Source organism: Callithrix jacchus, chromosome 17 (assembly GCF_049354715.1).
Source record: "Callithrix jacchus isolate 240 chromosome 17, calJac240_pri, whole genome shotgun sequence".
Lineage (NCBI taxonomy): Eukaryota > Metazoa > Chordata > Mammalia > Primates > Cebidae > Callithrix > Callithrix jacchus.
This window is the reverse complement of record NC_133518.1, coordinates 50,368,794-50,385,377: the sequence shown is the minus strand read 5'-3', so window position 1 is coordinate 50,385,377 and position 16,584 is coordinate 50,368,794. Positions and strand designations below refer to the sequence as shown.

At 40.9% G+C, this 16,584-nt stretch overlaps 1 protein-coding gene across 1 annotated transcript; it reads left to right on the top strand.

The window, feature by feature from the left end:
* The first annotated feature begins 101 nt into the window (after positions 1–101).
* On the top strand, positions 102–14,788 carry SRPRB (SRP receptor subunit beta). The gene is made up of 7 exons (XM_003735067.7): positions 102–289; positions 897–991; positions 1,935–2,012; positions 5,576–5,658; positions 9,424–9,560; positions 11,025–11,079; positions 13,660–14,788. Exons 1-7 carry the CDS (start codon positions 136–138, stop codon positions 13,871–13,873), a joined length of 816 nt encoding a protein of 271 aa, XP_003735115.1. The 5' UTR covers positions 102–135; the 3' UTR covers positions 13,874–14,788.
* The last annotated feature ends 1,796 nt before the right edge of the window (positions 14,789–16,584 follow it).

The window sequence follows — 16,584 nt, the reverse complement described above, 5'->3', positions numbered from 1 at the left end:
CCCTTGGGGACCGCCGCGGCCTAAAGCGCGACTACGGCTTAGGAACTACCATTCTCGTGAGGTTCTGCTCCCCGCGCCTGCGCAGAGCGCTGGGCCACGTCGCTTTTGCGGCGGCGGAGACCACGCGTCTCATCCATGGCTTCCGCGGACTTGCGCCGGGTGGCGGATGGCGGCGGTGCTGGGGGCACCTTCCAACCCTACCTAGACTCCTTGCCGCAGGAGCTGCAGCAGACGGACCCAACGGTGTTGTCAGTGGTGGTGGCGCTTCTGGCCGTGCTGGTGACGCTAGGTAAAAGGCGGCGGGTGGTTATGGCGGGTTCGGGGCGGGCAGAGGTCCGGGCTTTGGCTGCACTGATGCAGGCCGGGGACGCGGGGCTGGGAGGGCGCCTTGGGGGCGTCAAGAGAGTGAGACTCACCCAGCCTACACTCCATCCTCTCGCCTAAAGTAGCGGCAGCGGCAGCGGCGGAACGTTAAGGGAGATCCCGGGCAACCCCCGGAGTTACGTCCTGGTCTTTGGGGCGCGGATGGCCCTTGGTCATCCGCCCCTGTTAGGCTTCAGCGCGCTGTTCCTCGCCTTACGCTGTTCTCACTGCACAGGCTCAGGGTCTTTACACCAACTTTCAACCTCCCTTGTTTGCGGCGGGTGCTGGGGATACCAAGATAGCGCTTGAGGCCTCAGTCAGAGTAAGGAGTGCAAAGAAAAGTTGACTGTTGACAGTGCCTGGCTCTCAGTGGATCCTTAACAACGTCAACAGTAACCATTATGATTAAAAAGTCTATTCCAGATGAATGAGGTGTTTCGTCACAGAATTCTGTTAATTTCCCCACCCCAGCCATGCACATATACTGATTACCAAGGGGTAACTTCTGTTGTTTTTCTCTGTTTATTCCGCAGTGTTCTGGAAGTTAATCCGGAGCAGAAGGAGCAGTCAGAGAGCTGTTCTTCTTGTTGGCCTTTGTGACTCCGGGAAAACGTTGCTCTTTGTTAGGGTGAATGATTTCATTTATACCCCTGTTAAGCTTTATAGAAAATTTTATGCCATCCCAATATTCCTGTCATCTCCTGGTTTATTTTGTAAAAGAAGCTGATGCCGATAAATTTGGGAGTTAATTCATACTTGGGAGAACAAAAAGACTCTTAGAAACGCATAAGTGAGAACTATTGATTATTTCTATGTATTTTTTGCCCTTGCCAGATGCTAGTCTTTATCACATTTAAGTGTTTTACTTAACTAGTTTCATTACAGAATAGCGGAAGGCATAGAAGCCAAGGTCCTACAGACAGTTTATAATTCCTTGATCAACAAACTCTTATGAGAATTTATCAAAAACACAGAATGATCCTTTGACATAGTGGGCTAGTTAGGCTTCTTTTTACTAATTTATTTTTAATACATTTAGTATTTTTAACAGTGTGTTTTAATATGGTGAATAGGAGAGTTTTCTGCTTTTTAATTCTTCTTTTTGAAAGTATAAATTATTTCCCTTCATTAAAGAAATATCTCAAATCTAGAGTGCAGTGGCGAGATCTCAGCTCATTACAGCTTTGACCTCTGGGACTCAGCTGATTCTCCCACCTCAGCCTCCGAGTACCTGGGACTACAGGCGTGCGCCAGTATGCCCGGCTAATTTTTTGTAGAGATGAGGTTTTGCCATGTTGCCCAGGGTTCAGATCATTTTTGATGGTTAAAAATCTTTAGAGAAGGTTGGCAAATTTGGCCACTAACTGTCTTTTGAGAATAACGTCTTTCTTCCATTGAGGAGAGAGGAGTAAAGTTCGAAATTAGATTTTTTTTCTACAGGTAAAAAAATCAATATGGTCTTTTTTACCTGTTGCAGTATTCATTTACTTGACTGGGAGACTTAGGATGATATTACTCAATTTAGGTTTGCTATTAAAATGTTGAATATCTCCCATCTTGTTTTTTTGCAGTTGTTAACAGGCCTTTATAGAGACACTCAGACGTCCATTACTGACAGCTCTGCTGTGTACAGAGTCAACAATAACAGGGTAAGGTGTTTGTGGAGTTTTGCAGTCTGACAGGCTTACTTTACTGTGGTGTGTCAGTTAAGGACATTTTTAGGATGCATTCATCTGGGGATCTACCATTTGTAGCTTATTTTTATGGAGAAACATATTCTATGTGATAAATTCTGCTCTTGACAGTCTGTGCAGGAGATTTAATCATGTCCTCCTCTGCTTTGTTTTACTTTAATGTACAGTAATGTTACATCATATTTTATTCTTATTTTTCTTCCTGAGTCTTCTTTCCAACTTTACAATGAGTTCTTAAGAGTGGGCATTAAGCCTTTTATGTTTTGAATAGGTAATGCATGCATATGGGACAAAAATTCAAAAGGTTAGAAATGATATTTGATGAAAAGTAATTTTTCCTTTCCTTTCCCCACTACCCAGTCTTCTCCTTAGAAGCAATAACTTACTTTTTTTTACGTGTGGCCTTCCAGATGTTCTGTGCATATACAAACATATTTGTATATACTTCATTGCTTTTTTCTTTTTAAATACTGTTCTGCCCATTTTGTTTTTTCATTATGGCTGCTACAACTTGGGCTTTTCTTATTCGCCTACATTTGTATACATAGTACCACCTGGTTGGTTTATGAGCTGCATAGTATTTTACTGTGTTGCTATTCTATACAATTAAATTCTTACTTAATCAGGACCATGTTAATAGACATTTAGCTTTGTTATTATAATCTTTTGCTTTCACAAACAATGCTGCAGTGGATATCTTACAGAGTATATATGAGTTGAGTATATGTCAAATAAAAAGAATCATGGGGCTAGGTATAGTGGGTCACACCTGTAATCCCAGCACTTTGGGAGGCTGAGGCAGGCAGATCACTTGAGGTCAGGAGTTCAAGACCAGCCTGGCCAATGTGATGAAACCTTGTCTCTACTAAAATTACAAAAATTAGCCAGGCTTGCTGGCGAGCGCCTCTAATTCCAGCTACTTGGAAGGCTGAGGCATGAGAATCACTTGAACTTGGGAGGTGGAGGTTGCCGTGAGCCGAGATCACACCACTGCACTCCAGCCTGGGCGATGGAGCAAGACTCAAGTCTCAAAAAAAAAACCATACAAAACAAAACAAATATAAGGAATCATGGGAAAGACTTTTTATATACTTTTGTAGCTTCAAAGTGTAGACAGTGACTACCACACCGATTATAATGCATAATAAGTTGGTTTTGTTTTTTCTTTTTTGAGACAAGAGTCTCTGTTGCCCAGGCTGGAGTGCAGTGGCACAATGTTGGCTCACTGCAACCTCTGCCTCCCTGGTTGAAGTGATTCTTCTGCCTCAGCCTCCTGAGTAGCTGTGATTACAGGTGCCCACCACCATGCCTGGCTAATTTTTGTGTTTTTAGTAGATACGGGGTTTCACCACATTGGCCAGGCTGGTCTCGAACTCCTGACCTCAAGTGTTCTGCCCACTTTGGGCTCCCAGTGCTGGGATTACAGGCATGAGCCACTGCACCCAGGCACGTAATAAGTTTTGGTGAGTGAGTGGAGTGAGGGCTGGGTGGCTGGTTGGAGGGTGTGCATGGATAGACAGATGAATCAGAATTGTGGTTTGAGACTTTTTCTTCTTCTCTTTATGTTCTCCTTTCCTCTTTCTCATGCTTCCAGAATTAAACATTGTAAACAAAGATAAAGGGACATATTTTTATATATCTTAGAGATAGCTTTGTTTTTTGGTGATGCCACTCTTTTTGGCCCAGACCTTTTCAAACTCCCAGGGATAGAGATTTTGAAATTCCAGGTTGGAAAGATCATCTAATACCTGCACCAAATTTTTAAAGTTGTATTTTCCAGGGTATCTTTTGACCTGTACCGTCTAATACGTAGCCATTGGCCACATGTGACTGTTGAGCACCTGAACTAAGAATAGTCCAAATTGAGGCATGCTGTAAGTGTGAAGTGCACCCTAGATCTTGGAGACTTAGTATGGAAAAAAAAGAATGTGAAGTATCATGAATAATTTCTTTATTACATGTTAAAAGGTAATATTTTGGATATATTAAATAACATTAAAATTAATTTTACCAATTTCTCTTTACTTTTTTATTATAGTTACTGGAATATTTAAAATTACAGGCCGGGTGTGGTGGCTCATGCCTGTAATCCTAGCACTTTTGGAGGCCAAGGTGGGTGGATTGCCTGAGCTCGGGAATTTGACACTAGCCTGGGCAACACAGTGAAACCCCATCTCTACTAAAATACAAAATAAATTAGCTGAGCATGGCGGTGTGCACCTGTAGTCCCAGCTACTCAGGAGGCTGAGGAGGAGAATTGCTTGAGGGAGGCGGAGGTTGTAGTGAGCCAAGATTGTGCCACTGCACTCCAACCTGGACAACAGAGCAAGACTCCATCTCAAAAAAAAAAAAATTTCATATGTGGCTTCTGTTATTCTATATTTCTACTATATTTCTATTCCATTTCTATTGAATATGTATTTTTTCCATTCTTCACTTTTTCTCCTACCCTCTTATGTTTGTGATCTAATCTCTTTAGATAGTAATGTACCTCGTAATGTATCTTCTAAATTACTTATAGTGTGTGGTGTAGTGCTGCTTTTGAAATGGAGCAGTAAGTTCCAGCCTGAGGTTTCCATTCTCTTAACAGTACTTTAAAAGGGCGGGGTGGGGGGGGGGCGGCTAATAAAAAGTTCTATTTGTCTATAAAGAAATGCATAGGCTATGTGAAAGGTAAGGTCATGATAAATCCAGCTGGAATTAAACCTGTACAGGATACTGATTGCCTGCTTCTGAACTGTGGGTATGCTTGGCTGTGGATAAGGTAGAGCATCTGAGAAACAGTTAGTGGGTCTTCTGCATGTACCAGGCCACACCTGAGAGTCTTGTCATTGAACACAGCCACATTTACACTGAATATGAGCTCTATTCACCATTCCAGGCCTTGACCTTATACTCAAGAATGGCAGCCTAGAACTTATTAGGATGCATCATAGATTTGCTCAGTAGGGGCTCAAGAATTGACAGAAATATTGACGGAGTAAACAAATAAATGATGTGTCTGAAGACAAATATTTAAAAAGTTAGATTAAGGGTGGACATGATAAAATTGTGCTTTGTTATAAAGATTGGAGATCCCAGTAAGAGTACTGTGCTCTGTGAAAAATTGTAAGTTCTTATATTACATTACTAGTTTATGAGTATTTGTTACTGTTTTCACATTTTTGCTCATACTCATCCACTTCTCCTACTTTGCCATACTCGTACTAGTTTATCAGGAGATAAAGCCTCATGTAGATCACACTTCCCTGACACCCCCAAGCAGGTTTCTCCTGTACCCTCAGAACATTTATCAATGTTCTCATTTTATGATTTGGTGTCATTTTACATGAGGTTCACCATGTCTTTGGCCACTGTTCCATCCCCAGAACTTTGGCTAGTGTTTTATGAGTAGAAGATGCTCTGACAATTTGTTTGATTAATTAAACGTACCAGTTTGGTAGCCAAAATATGATACTAAAGGTTTATATTGTGAATGTGTAACCATACTGAAACATTATTATTGCTGCTATCCTCAGGGCAATAGCCTGACCTTGATTGACCTCCCTGGCCATGAGAGTTTGAGGCTTCAGTTCTTAGAGCGGTTTAAGTCTTCAGCCAGGTAAGAAGGAAGGAATTGAAGTGGGCTTTTCTAGATCTGTATCTGTATATCAAAGCCACTCATGTGATTTGCTCTGGTGGTGTTTGGGAAACTGGACGGTATCCTGTGGGAGACCTTGAGGAGGCCTTGAGGTCAGCCAGTTCTGAGCTGTAAGTCCACCTTCACCTGGATTATGAGGATTTTATGGGATTAAAATGCTTAAAAAGTGTTTTTTAGTGTTTAGGAAATGTTAACCTTTCTTGTCATTGTTATTAAATTTTGCATTTATTCTAAAGAAGAATTTAATGTGTATGACTTAAAATCTGAAAAAAGAATTTTAAAGCTGGGATGAATCCTAGAAGTTATTAAATGCCAACATCATTTATATATATATATATACTTAAATTACCTAAAATTGATGTTTCAAGAAATACAGAACAGTATTTCCATATTTCTTTTAGTGTGTGCCCTGCTGTTACTGACTTTTAAGTTCTTCCCTAAAAGTCCTATGCTGCAGTTTCAGATGCTGCTCTTTTGGTCTCTATCATTAATAAGAACCGAAGAGGAAAATCAGTATGCCACATTTCACTGATTTGAAGTCACATTTTAATGTCTCTGAATTTGGAGTGTATCTTATAGTTGATGGTGTCATAGTTTATTTGATGGCAGTATTTTTTGTTAGTGGTGCCTAAATTAATGTCTTTTCATTGGCAGCATCTTAGTTTTTTGATGGAAGGAAGTAGTTGATTCTTTTGCTTTTATTAAAGATGTCTAGACTGAGATTTCATTATTGCTTCTTTGCCCACAAGATGGTGGCGATGAGCAATTTGTCACAGATGAGAATATGATTTTTATTCCTTGGACAATTGAGACAAATCAGGAACGGGTAACTTTAGCCATAATTGGGTTTTCATTAACAATTAAATATTTTTTCCTTTTCTATTGCCAGTTCTAAATATTTTATGATTTGCAGTATAAGTACTCTGTGATTCAAGTATTTTGGGCAAATAAAACATGCAAAATATGAAGATAAAACTTAGTTCAAATAAATTATGATCATGATATGTACAAGTTGAAAAGACATTTAATATATTGGTAGGTGACGTTTTAATCCTATTTTCTGTTCAACAAGTTTCTTCAGTGGCTATTTGGCCTCTCCTGATTTGAACATATGGTATTGCTGATCTTATCATGGTTCCCCTCCCACTTTTTAAACATTGCTTATTCGATTGTCTGAAACCAGTATCAGTTTCCTTTTCCTGAACCTTCAACACTTTAACTTTGATCTTCCTCACATCTTCCTTTTCTTTATGCTCCTTTCTAACCCCCAACCATACTATTTTTTTCTCTTACGTTCAGTGATGAGAGTTACCGGGATGTTTATGGTCTTTTGCTCCATGTTGCTTCTTGCATTTTACTTCTTCCCTTTCAAGTCGGTTTTCTCTCACTGAGTATGTCTTTTAGAAGTATTTCCAGAGAGGGTGATGAGTGATCAGATGTTTTCAGTCTGTGTTCATTTGTAACTCTTTATCTGGCCTGCATTTTGGAATGACTGTTTGAGCTGAGTGCAGAGTCCTGGGTGGCAGCACATCACTCCTGACCTCATACATCTGTTGCAGATGAGACCGCTGTTGCAAGTCAGTCTAATTGTCACTGCACTGTAGTAAGTCTGCCTGATTTGGCCTTCTGTCCAGGGACAGGTTTTCTTCTGTTCAAGGATGGATTTAGCTTTATCATTCTTGGAATTTGGGTGTGCTATTCCAGACCAAAGAGTCTTCTCAGTTTTCGAAAATTCTCACCATCGTCTCTCCAGGTAGTGCTGTTTCCCCATTCTCATTTCTCACACCCTGGAATCCTTATTAATGTTATTGAACCTTATTTCTGCCTTTCTTGTCTCCTCTCTATCATATTTTCCAAATCTTTCTACCTTGCATATTGTAAGATTCTCTCAAATTTGTTTTCTGGTTTATTACATTCTTTTCAGCTGAGCGTAATCTCTGCCTAACTTTTCCAAGAATTAATCTCATTTACTATATTTGTCTAAAATACTTACCTGTCAAACCAGCCTATTTCTTTTTATACTATTCTATTTTTTATTGTAGTTTGTAGTATTTTCTTAAATAATTTTAAACATTTACTTTATAGATAGCTTTATTATCCTATTCTCTTTGAGGTGCCAGTTATTCTCCCTTATACTTGTTTATTTTCTTCTGTGCCTTGTAATTTTTGATCCAGAACCTTCCTTCAAGAGTGACACATTGTTGATACTGTGGCTATCAACAATGGATTAACTATCTTGAAGATATTTAATACATTAGGATATGAAAGCCTTGCTCCATAAGCAGTTCATATTTCCTTCTGTTGGGGCCAAAGGGCTTCAATAAGTCTGGCCTAATTTTTATGTAAACCTTTCCCCTTGGGGTTCTTACACCTTGAGAGAATATAAACTCATACCCTACATATGTGTGGGGCAGTGGAGGCCTGGTGTTTCTAAGGTAACTTTTTCCCCAAGCCCCGACCTCCATGAGACTATTAATTTGTAGGCTGTGTGCAAGGTGTTCAGTTCTAGCTCCCCAGCTGCATGTTGGCCATTGCTTGTCTCTTATCTCTACCTGGGCATTCAAACCCTTGTCCATAGGCTTGTATTTTGTTTTTCGTTTTTTTTTTGAGATGGAGTCTCACTTTTTCTCCCAGGCTGGAGTGCAGTGGCGTGATCTCAATTCACTGCAACCTCTGCCTCCCGAGTTCAGGCAGCTCTTCTTCCTCAGCCTCTTGAGTAGCTGGGATTACATGTGCCTGCCACTACACCTAGCTAATTATATTTTTAGTAGAGATTGGGTTTCACCATGTTGCCCAGGCTGGTCTCTAACTTCTGACTTCAAGTGATCCACCTGCCTTGGCCTCCAAAGTGCTGGGATTACAGGTGTGAGCCGCTGTGCCCAGCCCCTAGGGCTTGTTGTGTGCAGTTTCCCTGGGCTGCTGTACGTTAGCTTTGATATCTCTTTGTTTCTGTCAAATGAGGAGTTCCACTATGGGTGCCTTAATTTAGGCCTTACCTGCTCACTGTGCTTCTGGTTCAAGTGCACTCTAAGATTGCTTTGTCTTCCATTTAGGCACCAGTATTCTTCATAAGACAGAAAAGCATAAACTCCACAGGTCATTGTGTCATGCTTCACTATCTGATTCAGATCTCCCTGATTTTCCCATCTCCCTATGTACCAGCTTACCTTGACTTCTCCAGGGAATGTGTTTCACATATGTGTGCCTTGAACATACTGTAGGCTGAGTATCCCTTATGCAAAATACTTGGAACCGGAAGTGTTTTAGATTTGGGATTTTTGGATTGGGGATACTCAACCTGTACTTTCCAGACAGTCTGTGCCCCAGTTTTTGGTCTGGCTAAGATTCAGCTCAACTGTTCCATCCTCAAAGTTTTCTTTGACCTGGTCCCATTTAAATGATCTTTCTCTTTGTTCCTGTTACATGTGTGCATAGTTCTGCCTTGGCATTTAATCATATTGTTCTCTATATGATGATTTGTCTTTGAGGACAGGCATCATTTCTGAATTGTCTTTTTTCAGCTTCAGTCATTGATACACCATAGCACTCAACAGTTCCTCATAAATGAGGATTTGTGTTATATGATAACATATGCACAGACCTGTATGTGTGTCTGCTGAGTGTTAATCACCGTGATTGACTTTGAAGAAATTCAGGATAGTTTTTCAAGGTAATGATGTCCTGTTACATCTTCACATGCCAGTTTTTCTTTTTTTCTCCCTCCAGGGCTATTGTGTTTGTTGTGGATAGTGCAGCATTCCAGCGAGAGGTGAAGGATGTGGCTGAGTTTCTGTATCAAGTCCTCATTGACAGTATGGGTCTGAAGAACACACCATCGTTCTTAATAGCCTGCAATAAGCAAGGTGCCCTCATGTTTTCTGGCAATAATTGAGTTTTTTGGGGGTTGCTACTAATAATTACTTCAGTTATTAACAGTTGTTATTGAGAATAAGAGATAATTGCTGTAAAAAACTATAAATGAAAGGATTTTAAATCTTAAAATTTATTTCTACTCCTACCTTTTCACCAGTCTTCTAACCAGAAGACCAAGGAATACCAACCAAGTGACTGCTAACTAATTTTTCTTTGATACAGTGTTTTTCAGGTTATAAATTATTTTACTTTACCAAGTTGAGTTCATCAGATTTACAATACGTGATATCAGATACACAGTTTTGGAGGGTGGAGTGTCTGCTTTCAAACAAGTCTGCTGTATAGCACATTTTATCAAGGGGAGTTTGCTGACGTTTTCTTTTAACCTGATAACCATTGAAAACTTCCTAGTAATCCCCAATCAGACTGGACCTCAGTGCCATTACCTGTGCAGTAAGATAGTCTAGTGGATCTCTTAGGTCTCTTTCTGAAATTCTGAAATTAGATCTGAAATCAAATCTGAAATTCTGATTCTATGTAGAGCCCAAGGCATTTCTCAGAAGTGATCAGATAATAACCTTAAAAACGCCTTATCAGGAATGTAGTTATTAGCCTCATTACCTGACCTCTTTATTTCTCTGATTCAGTGTAAGGTGGGGAGTTCTTGTTTATTTGCCATGGGCTTTGTGGCAAACCAGGGCTTCTTACCTTTAGTACACTTGATGCTTTAAACCTATTGTCTTAGAGTCAGCTGGAAATGTGCTAAGTGTCCTTTTTTTTTTTTTTGTGGCGGAGTTTCACTCCTTACTCAGGCTGTAGTGCGATCTTGGCTCACCGCAACCTCCGCCTCCTGGGTCCAGGCAATTCTCCTGCCTCAGCCTCCTGAGTAGCTGGGATTACAGGCACACACCACCATGCCCAGCTAATTTTTTGCATTTTTAGTAGAGACGGGGTTTTACTATGTTGACCAGGATGGTCTCGATCTCTCTACCTCGTGTTCCACCCGCCTCGGCCTCCCAAAGTGCTGGGATTACAGGCGTGAGCCACCGCGCCCGGCCTAAGTGTACTTTTAAATGGCAGGTAGGGTATTGTCTTTTGGAGTGTGAAGGCGCTTCTTATAATCATAGCACTGGTAGGCTTTCTTTTTGTTAAACTGATTAGACATATATATGTATTGAATTGAAAGGTGTGTGAGGTGTGGAGAACGTTAGTGAAAGCGAAAGTCAGTTTTAGGGCCAGCAGCATAATCTGTCTGTAAGCATTATCTTGGGGAAGCCCCTTGGGAAAGTACAAAGCTTACTTTGATACAGAAGGAACTAGTGATAAAAGGCCTTTTTAAAAATAAAAGGGAAAAGAAACTTACTAGTTTAAATAGGAATTTTCCTTCTGTATAAGAAATCTTGGGAAAAGACCCATTCTTGTTTAAACTACAACAGTGTCTTATTTCTTTACAGATATTGCAATGGCAAAATCAGCAAAGTTAATTCAACAGCAGCTGGAGAAAGAACTGTAAGTGCGAAAGAGGCCTGTTGGTTAATTATAGGTCTTAACCCTTAGGTCGTAAGCAGCACATTCATGTTTCATTTGTTTGGTTGTATGTGATTATCACAATTACACACTGAGAGTAGTGTAATTATATATTTGTTAAATAATTTACAAAATAATGGAGTCACAGAAACTGTTAATAGGATGCTTATAGATATTTGGAAACTTCATAGATTTTTTGAAACCATAAACTCAATTTATCTTACTATTGTTACTAAATCATTTACAGTTGAAATGAAAGGTTTTAGAAGCTAAAAAATGTTACATGCCAACTTGAGAACAGTGTTATTTCAGTGAGTGAAAGTGGTAGTTCACCACTCAATAATGCGTGTGAAGTGGTGTTTAAGGATGCATGTAATAATTAAAAAAACTGAGAATCGGGAAAAAAGAATTCATTTAAAAGCCACTTTGAAATTATTGTTGATAGAATAAGAACAGAACGCTGAGGAAGACTGGAAGTCTTTGATACTATTTGTAGCTTCTTAGATTGTTAAGGTACTTGGCAATCTTATATATCCTGCTTTAAGTGTTTAAAAGCTAGTAAATTGAGCTATATGCTTTTGAACTTTAAGGAATCTCTCATGTCATCTGTGTTGGGTGAATTTGTAAGAGCTAGCCAAAAGCGGGCTTAGAAGAAATGATCAACATTTATAGTAAAGCAAATTATGTTTTCTTACTGCTTTTGTCTAAGGCCTTGAAAAGGATCTGATGAGGAAAAGCTGTATAAATTCAACTTTTAGAAACTTTTCTCCTCACTATGATTTACTGACTCCCTTATTCATTTAAGAAGCACCTGTAGTGCATCTGGTGTTTGCCAAGCTGTAGTCAGGATGCCGCTGTAGGGCGACATGTGTTCCTGTACTCAGGAGCTTACATTCTGCTAGAATCTAGTCAGCTCCGGGCATTGGCAAAGTCCTGCTGAGGGCCTGCAAGCCAAGAGTAGATCTACATTTTTAAAGGGCAGGTAAAAAAAAAAAAAAAACAGAAGAAAAATATACGACAAAATATTGAATTTCTGGCTCTTTGCAGAACAATCTTGCTGGCCCTGGCGATGCCATTTTCAGTGGTTCCTTTCCCTCTGGAGCTGCGAGTTTATCACCCTGTCCTCCTGTGCTCTTGATGCTCACTCTCTTGGATTGTATACGTTGCTTGCCATTAGGTTAATAAGGACATTGGAACAATGGGATGATTGGGTTTTTCTAAAAATTCTCTTGCAATTGTTGGGAATTGTTTTGGGGAAACAAAGCTATCGTAATGTTATTTGTGAATCAGTCTGGGTTATTTTTAACAGACAGTCCAAGTCTTCCCATGGTTAAAACACATGTTTTCCATAGGCTGTTTGGTTTTCATTCTGTAGAGTTAGAGAAAAACAATACAGAAGGCAATGCTTTATTAAACGGCAGTGAAACAAAATGTTGAAAAGTTGTAAAGGTTAACATCAGTTAAAATTAGGAATCTAATTTAAATTTAATCTCAGATTTGTGAGAATTAGGCCCTGTTAGCTTTGAGGCATTTCATAGCCTATGAATAACAAAGTTTACTATATTTACATGGCCTTGTGGAAAAAGCTTAATACATGTAATGTTTTACTTTTTTTCTTAAAATTTTTTTATTGTAAAATATCTTACATATAAGAGTATATATGTCACATACATTAAGGTTAAGAAAATATTAAAATGAATACCTATGTACTCCCCACCCTGCCTAGAAGCCCCTGTTTCTCCCCAAAGCTTTTCCCTCAAGAGGTCAGCAATATCCAGTTTTGTATTGTTTTTAAAATACGTGTGTGTGTGTGTGTGTGTGTGTGTGTGTGTGTGTGTTCGCTCCTAAACAAGGTATTGCTTAATTTTGCCTGTGGATTCTTTAGTAATTTTGAAACAACTTTACAGAACAAGAAATGCTTTATTTTGTAAGAAAGAAGCCCGGCAGCATGTATTCCTCTGCTTCTGGATAGCACAAAGGGAAGAGGAGGCTGGCGGTTGAGTGTTGCTTATGCACCCTTCATTAGGGCAGCAGGGGGCAGTAAGGGGACTTGCATTTGGAAGGCTTTAATGGTTAAAAAGGTTGAAGAATAGTAATTGTGTCCAAGTTAGATAAGAGAATCTGACATTTGTGGATTTCTAAACTCCATATCCAAATAGACTCAAGATAAAAAAAAAATACATACCCTATCTACCCATACTTAACTTTGAGAAACTTATGTTTTTATAACACATATAGCATGTATTTTAAAAAATATTTTTAAATGGCATCATTCAGGAGATCATCTTAGAAGGTGGGGGGCCCTGGGCTGAAGGAAAGTTGTGAACTGGTCTGCTGCTGACCTGCCCTCTAGCCCTGTGAGGTCCAACCCCACCCCATCTACCTCACTTGTGTGTCCAAGAGAGTGACCTACAAATGCAAAGGACTGTTCAACAATCTTAATAGCGTAATTGTCAAGTCTATGGGTAAGTTTTAAATGAGTGCTGAAATGTTTAGAAACTAATACGATTCAGTTGCTGTATAAAAATTTTGCCTCCTGACTTGTTTCCTTTTGCCCCACAGTAACACCTTGCGAGTTACCCGTTCTGCTGCCCCCAGCACACTGGACAGTTCCAGCCCTGCCCCTGCTCAGCTGGGGAAGAAAGGGAAAGAGTTTGAATTCTCACAGTTGCCCCTCAGAGTGGAGTTCCTGGAGTGCAGTGCCAAGGGTGGAAGAGGGGACGCCGGCCCTGCTGACATCCAGGACTTGGAGAAATGGCTGGCTAAAATTGCCTGAGGGGCAGCTCCAAAGCACAAGACCTGAATGTGTGTGACACACAGTTTTGGAAAAAGGGCTGTGGCAGTGTGGAGTTGATAAGGAAGGGGTACAAAATGTCGTTAGAAACATTTCCTTGTTCTGGAAACAAAGTACTGTTGAAACCAGCTTGGAATTGTTTTTTACGTTCAGTTTTCCCTTATGGCTGCCTTTCAAACGGTACCTTTTATTTGATGCCTGTGTCTTCCCTTTGTTAAGGTGCAACTTGATGTAGGGTCAAGGTTTTTGTGACATAACAAGCAGACTTCACACAGCGAGGAGTCTGGTGAGAATGTGGTCATCACCTGAAAAGTTTTCTTATCTTCTGCTTCTGTGTTTCGGTCCTTTTTTCCTGGAAACAAACCTGCCTATGTGTGAAGCCAGTTGATTTCCAGTTGCACTATTTCCAGTTGCTTCTGAAGTTCAGAGGCAATACATTGTCTAGTCCTTTGTGAATTTCTCTGATTTGTGGGCAGGGTTACCAAGTTTCCCCACATGTGAAGACAGGTACAAAATAGCAGAGCTAAGCACACAGTGAGTCTGTTCTTCATCAGCTCAGTAACTTGTCCACACTCCAGTGGACAAGCACTCAACGTTTCAAAAGCTGCTCACAAGCGCTTGGAGTCATTGCCAGATAACAGAAATGGAAATGATAAATCCCCTAATGCCAAGGGTCTGGTGTGTTCTTAGTGGTTCTACTGGAGGTGTATGAGATTTAGGTGCTGCTCTGCTCTGGATGGCTGAAGGTTCCTGGGCCATGTTCTTGTGCTGCTTGAAGAGCTCCTATTTTGTACTCTTGGTCAGAATGTTGTGGAACAAATACAAAGTGAAAAAAGTTCTCTGTAGATTTCTGAAGTGCATATTCATTGATGCTAAAAAAAAATAAGTTGCGTTTTTGAAGTGATGTTCTTTGCTGTCTTCTTAAACATAAGGCTTTTTAAATGATTAATATATTTCTTGGTAAGTAAAACAGCGTGGCTGGCTCAAAGCAATTAAATAGAATGGAATGGTGAGTACAGATGGGAGTACATGTCAGGATTCAGGCCTAACTACTTGTTTCCTGAGCCTAAAGATTGCCACATACCCAGGAACACACATTCCTCTTCCTACCTCACACATTCAGGGACAAGCCCAACTAAAGCTTACAAGGAGACAAGGGTGCATTGTCCAAGTGAGAAGCCAATTATGGAACAGTGCATTAAGAGCCATGGTAGGAGAGGCCTACAGTTCTCTGGAGCATGCAGCAGGGGCACCCCACCCGGCCTTGAGGATCAGGGGGAGTCAAAGGATTAAAGCATGGGGCTGCTGACTTCTGAGGGAGTGTGAGCCCCAGGTACGGCCTCTGCCTGCTGTCTCTCACATCCCTTCTGGTGGGTCACTTGGGCTCTGGGAGTACATGTCACCTCAGACTATCATCATTCCTGGCAGAAATACTCCCAGCTCCCACCCCGAAGTATGTGTCAGCCTTGCTGCTGGCGCACAAAGACAATGTGAGTGAAACATGAAATGGAGAAGTCATGAGACCCTGACTCTGAGTCCTTGCTTGAAAGCTGCTGCTAGTGTTCTTAACTGTCTTATGGACCCTCTTATCCTTTTCCTAATTAGCCAAGTAGTAACTTAGGAAGTAGGTAAGAGCAATGAATGTGATATGTTCACAGAATCATAGTAGAAGGTCGTGGGAGTAAAAGTCAGTGGCTCGATGCTTCTGCTAAGAGGCATGTTTACCTCTCAGCCTTTTTTCTGGTTAATATTTTACTTTATTGGAGGAAGCAGCACACCAGAAAAAGTGACTGAAGAAGGACAGCAAGGTTGAGTTTGATTCTAGGCCTAAAGAAGGTCTTCCAAAAAAGGAAAATTCTGCCTGGAACAGTGGTCTCAAATGTTCGTGGGCATCAGTATTACCTGCGATGCTTGTTAAGCTGATTTGAGAACCCTACTCTTAGTTTGATTGACGAGCAGGTCTGGTATTGCCTCAGGAATCTGCATGTTTAACAAGTCCTTCATCGGTCACATGGGGCTCCTGGGCACTCCTAGAGATGATCTGGCCTGGAGTGTCACGTGTGCCTTTACTTTGTTTTTAAACAGTAAAGGTTGAAGAAAAGTTTTGGGAAGGGTTTTGATGGGAGGTCAAGTGTGCTCTCCACTCAGGTGGTGCCCTCTTGTGGCCCTGAAGGCATTTGACCCATTTTGTGAGTAGGCCCATTTTGTGAGATGGGCAGATGCAGCCAAAATAGATGGATGGATGTCAGGTCATGGAGACAGGCATACTAGGCATGACCGTGTGACATAGATGAGTCATTTGAACTTGAAACACGTTGGGAACATGGCAGCATGTGGGCACCAAGACCTCTCAGGACAGCAGCTACTTAATGCAAATGTCCCTGTTCCCTGCTAAGGCTGTGGTGAGATGCCATCATAGAGGGGCAGCTGTGCTGAGTGAGCCCTGGGCACTCTGTTGGTGAATATGTCCACTTTTGGAATGGAATCTCCCCGTGGGTGTGGACATGGGCAGACAGAGAGGTCTGGGCACTGCACTTTTTTCCTCTGGCTCCTCTCTAGCCTGGGCCTTGGTAGTCTCTCCACCACCAGGTGCCTGACAGTCCACTGGAGGTTCCTAATCAACAGCAACTGCTGTTGCTGGGAGTCCCTGGGGTTTGCCACTCTTTCCCATGGCCTCTGTCTCAGCACCTCCT

Bases quoted from the DNA above. Each gene is read 5' to 3' on its own strand.
- SRPRB (XM_003735067.7), top strand. From the start codon at position 136: ATGGCTTCCGCGGACTTGCGCCGGGTGGCGGATGGCGGCGGTGCTGGG. The intron at 992-1,934 runs GTGAATGATTTC...GTTTTTTTGCAG, and splicing joins AAACGTTGCTCTTTGTTAGG to TTGTTAACAGGCCTTTATAG. The intron at 2,013-5,575 runs GTAAGGTGTTTG...TGCTATCCTCAG, and splicing joins ACAGAGTCAACAATAACAGG to GGCAATAGCCTGACCTTGAT.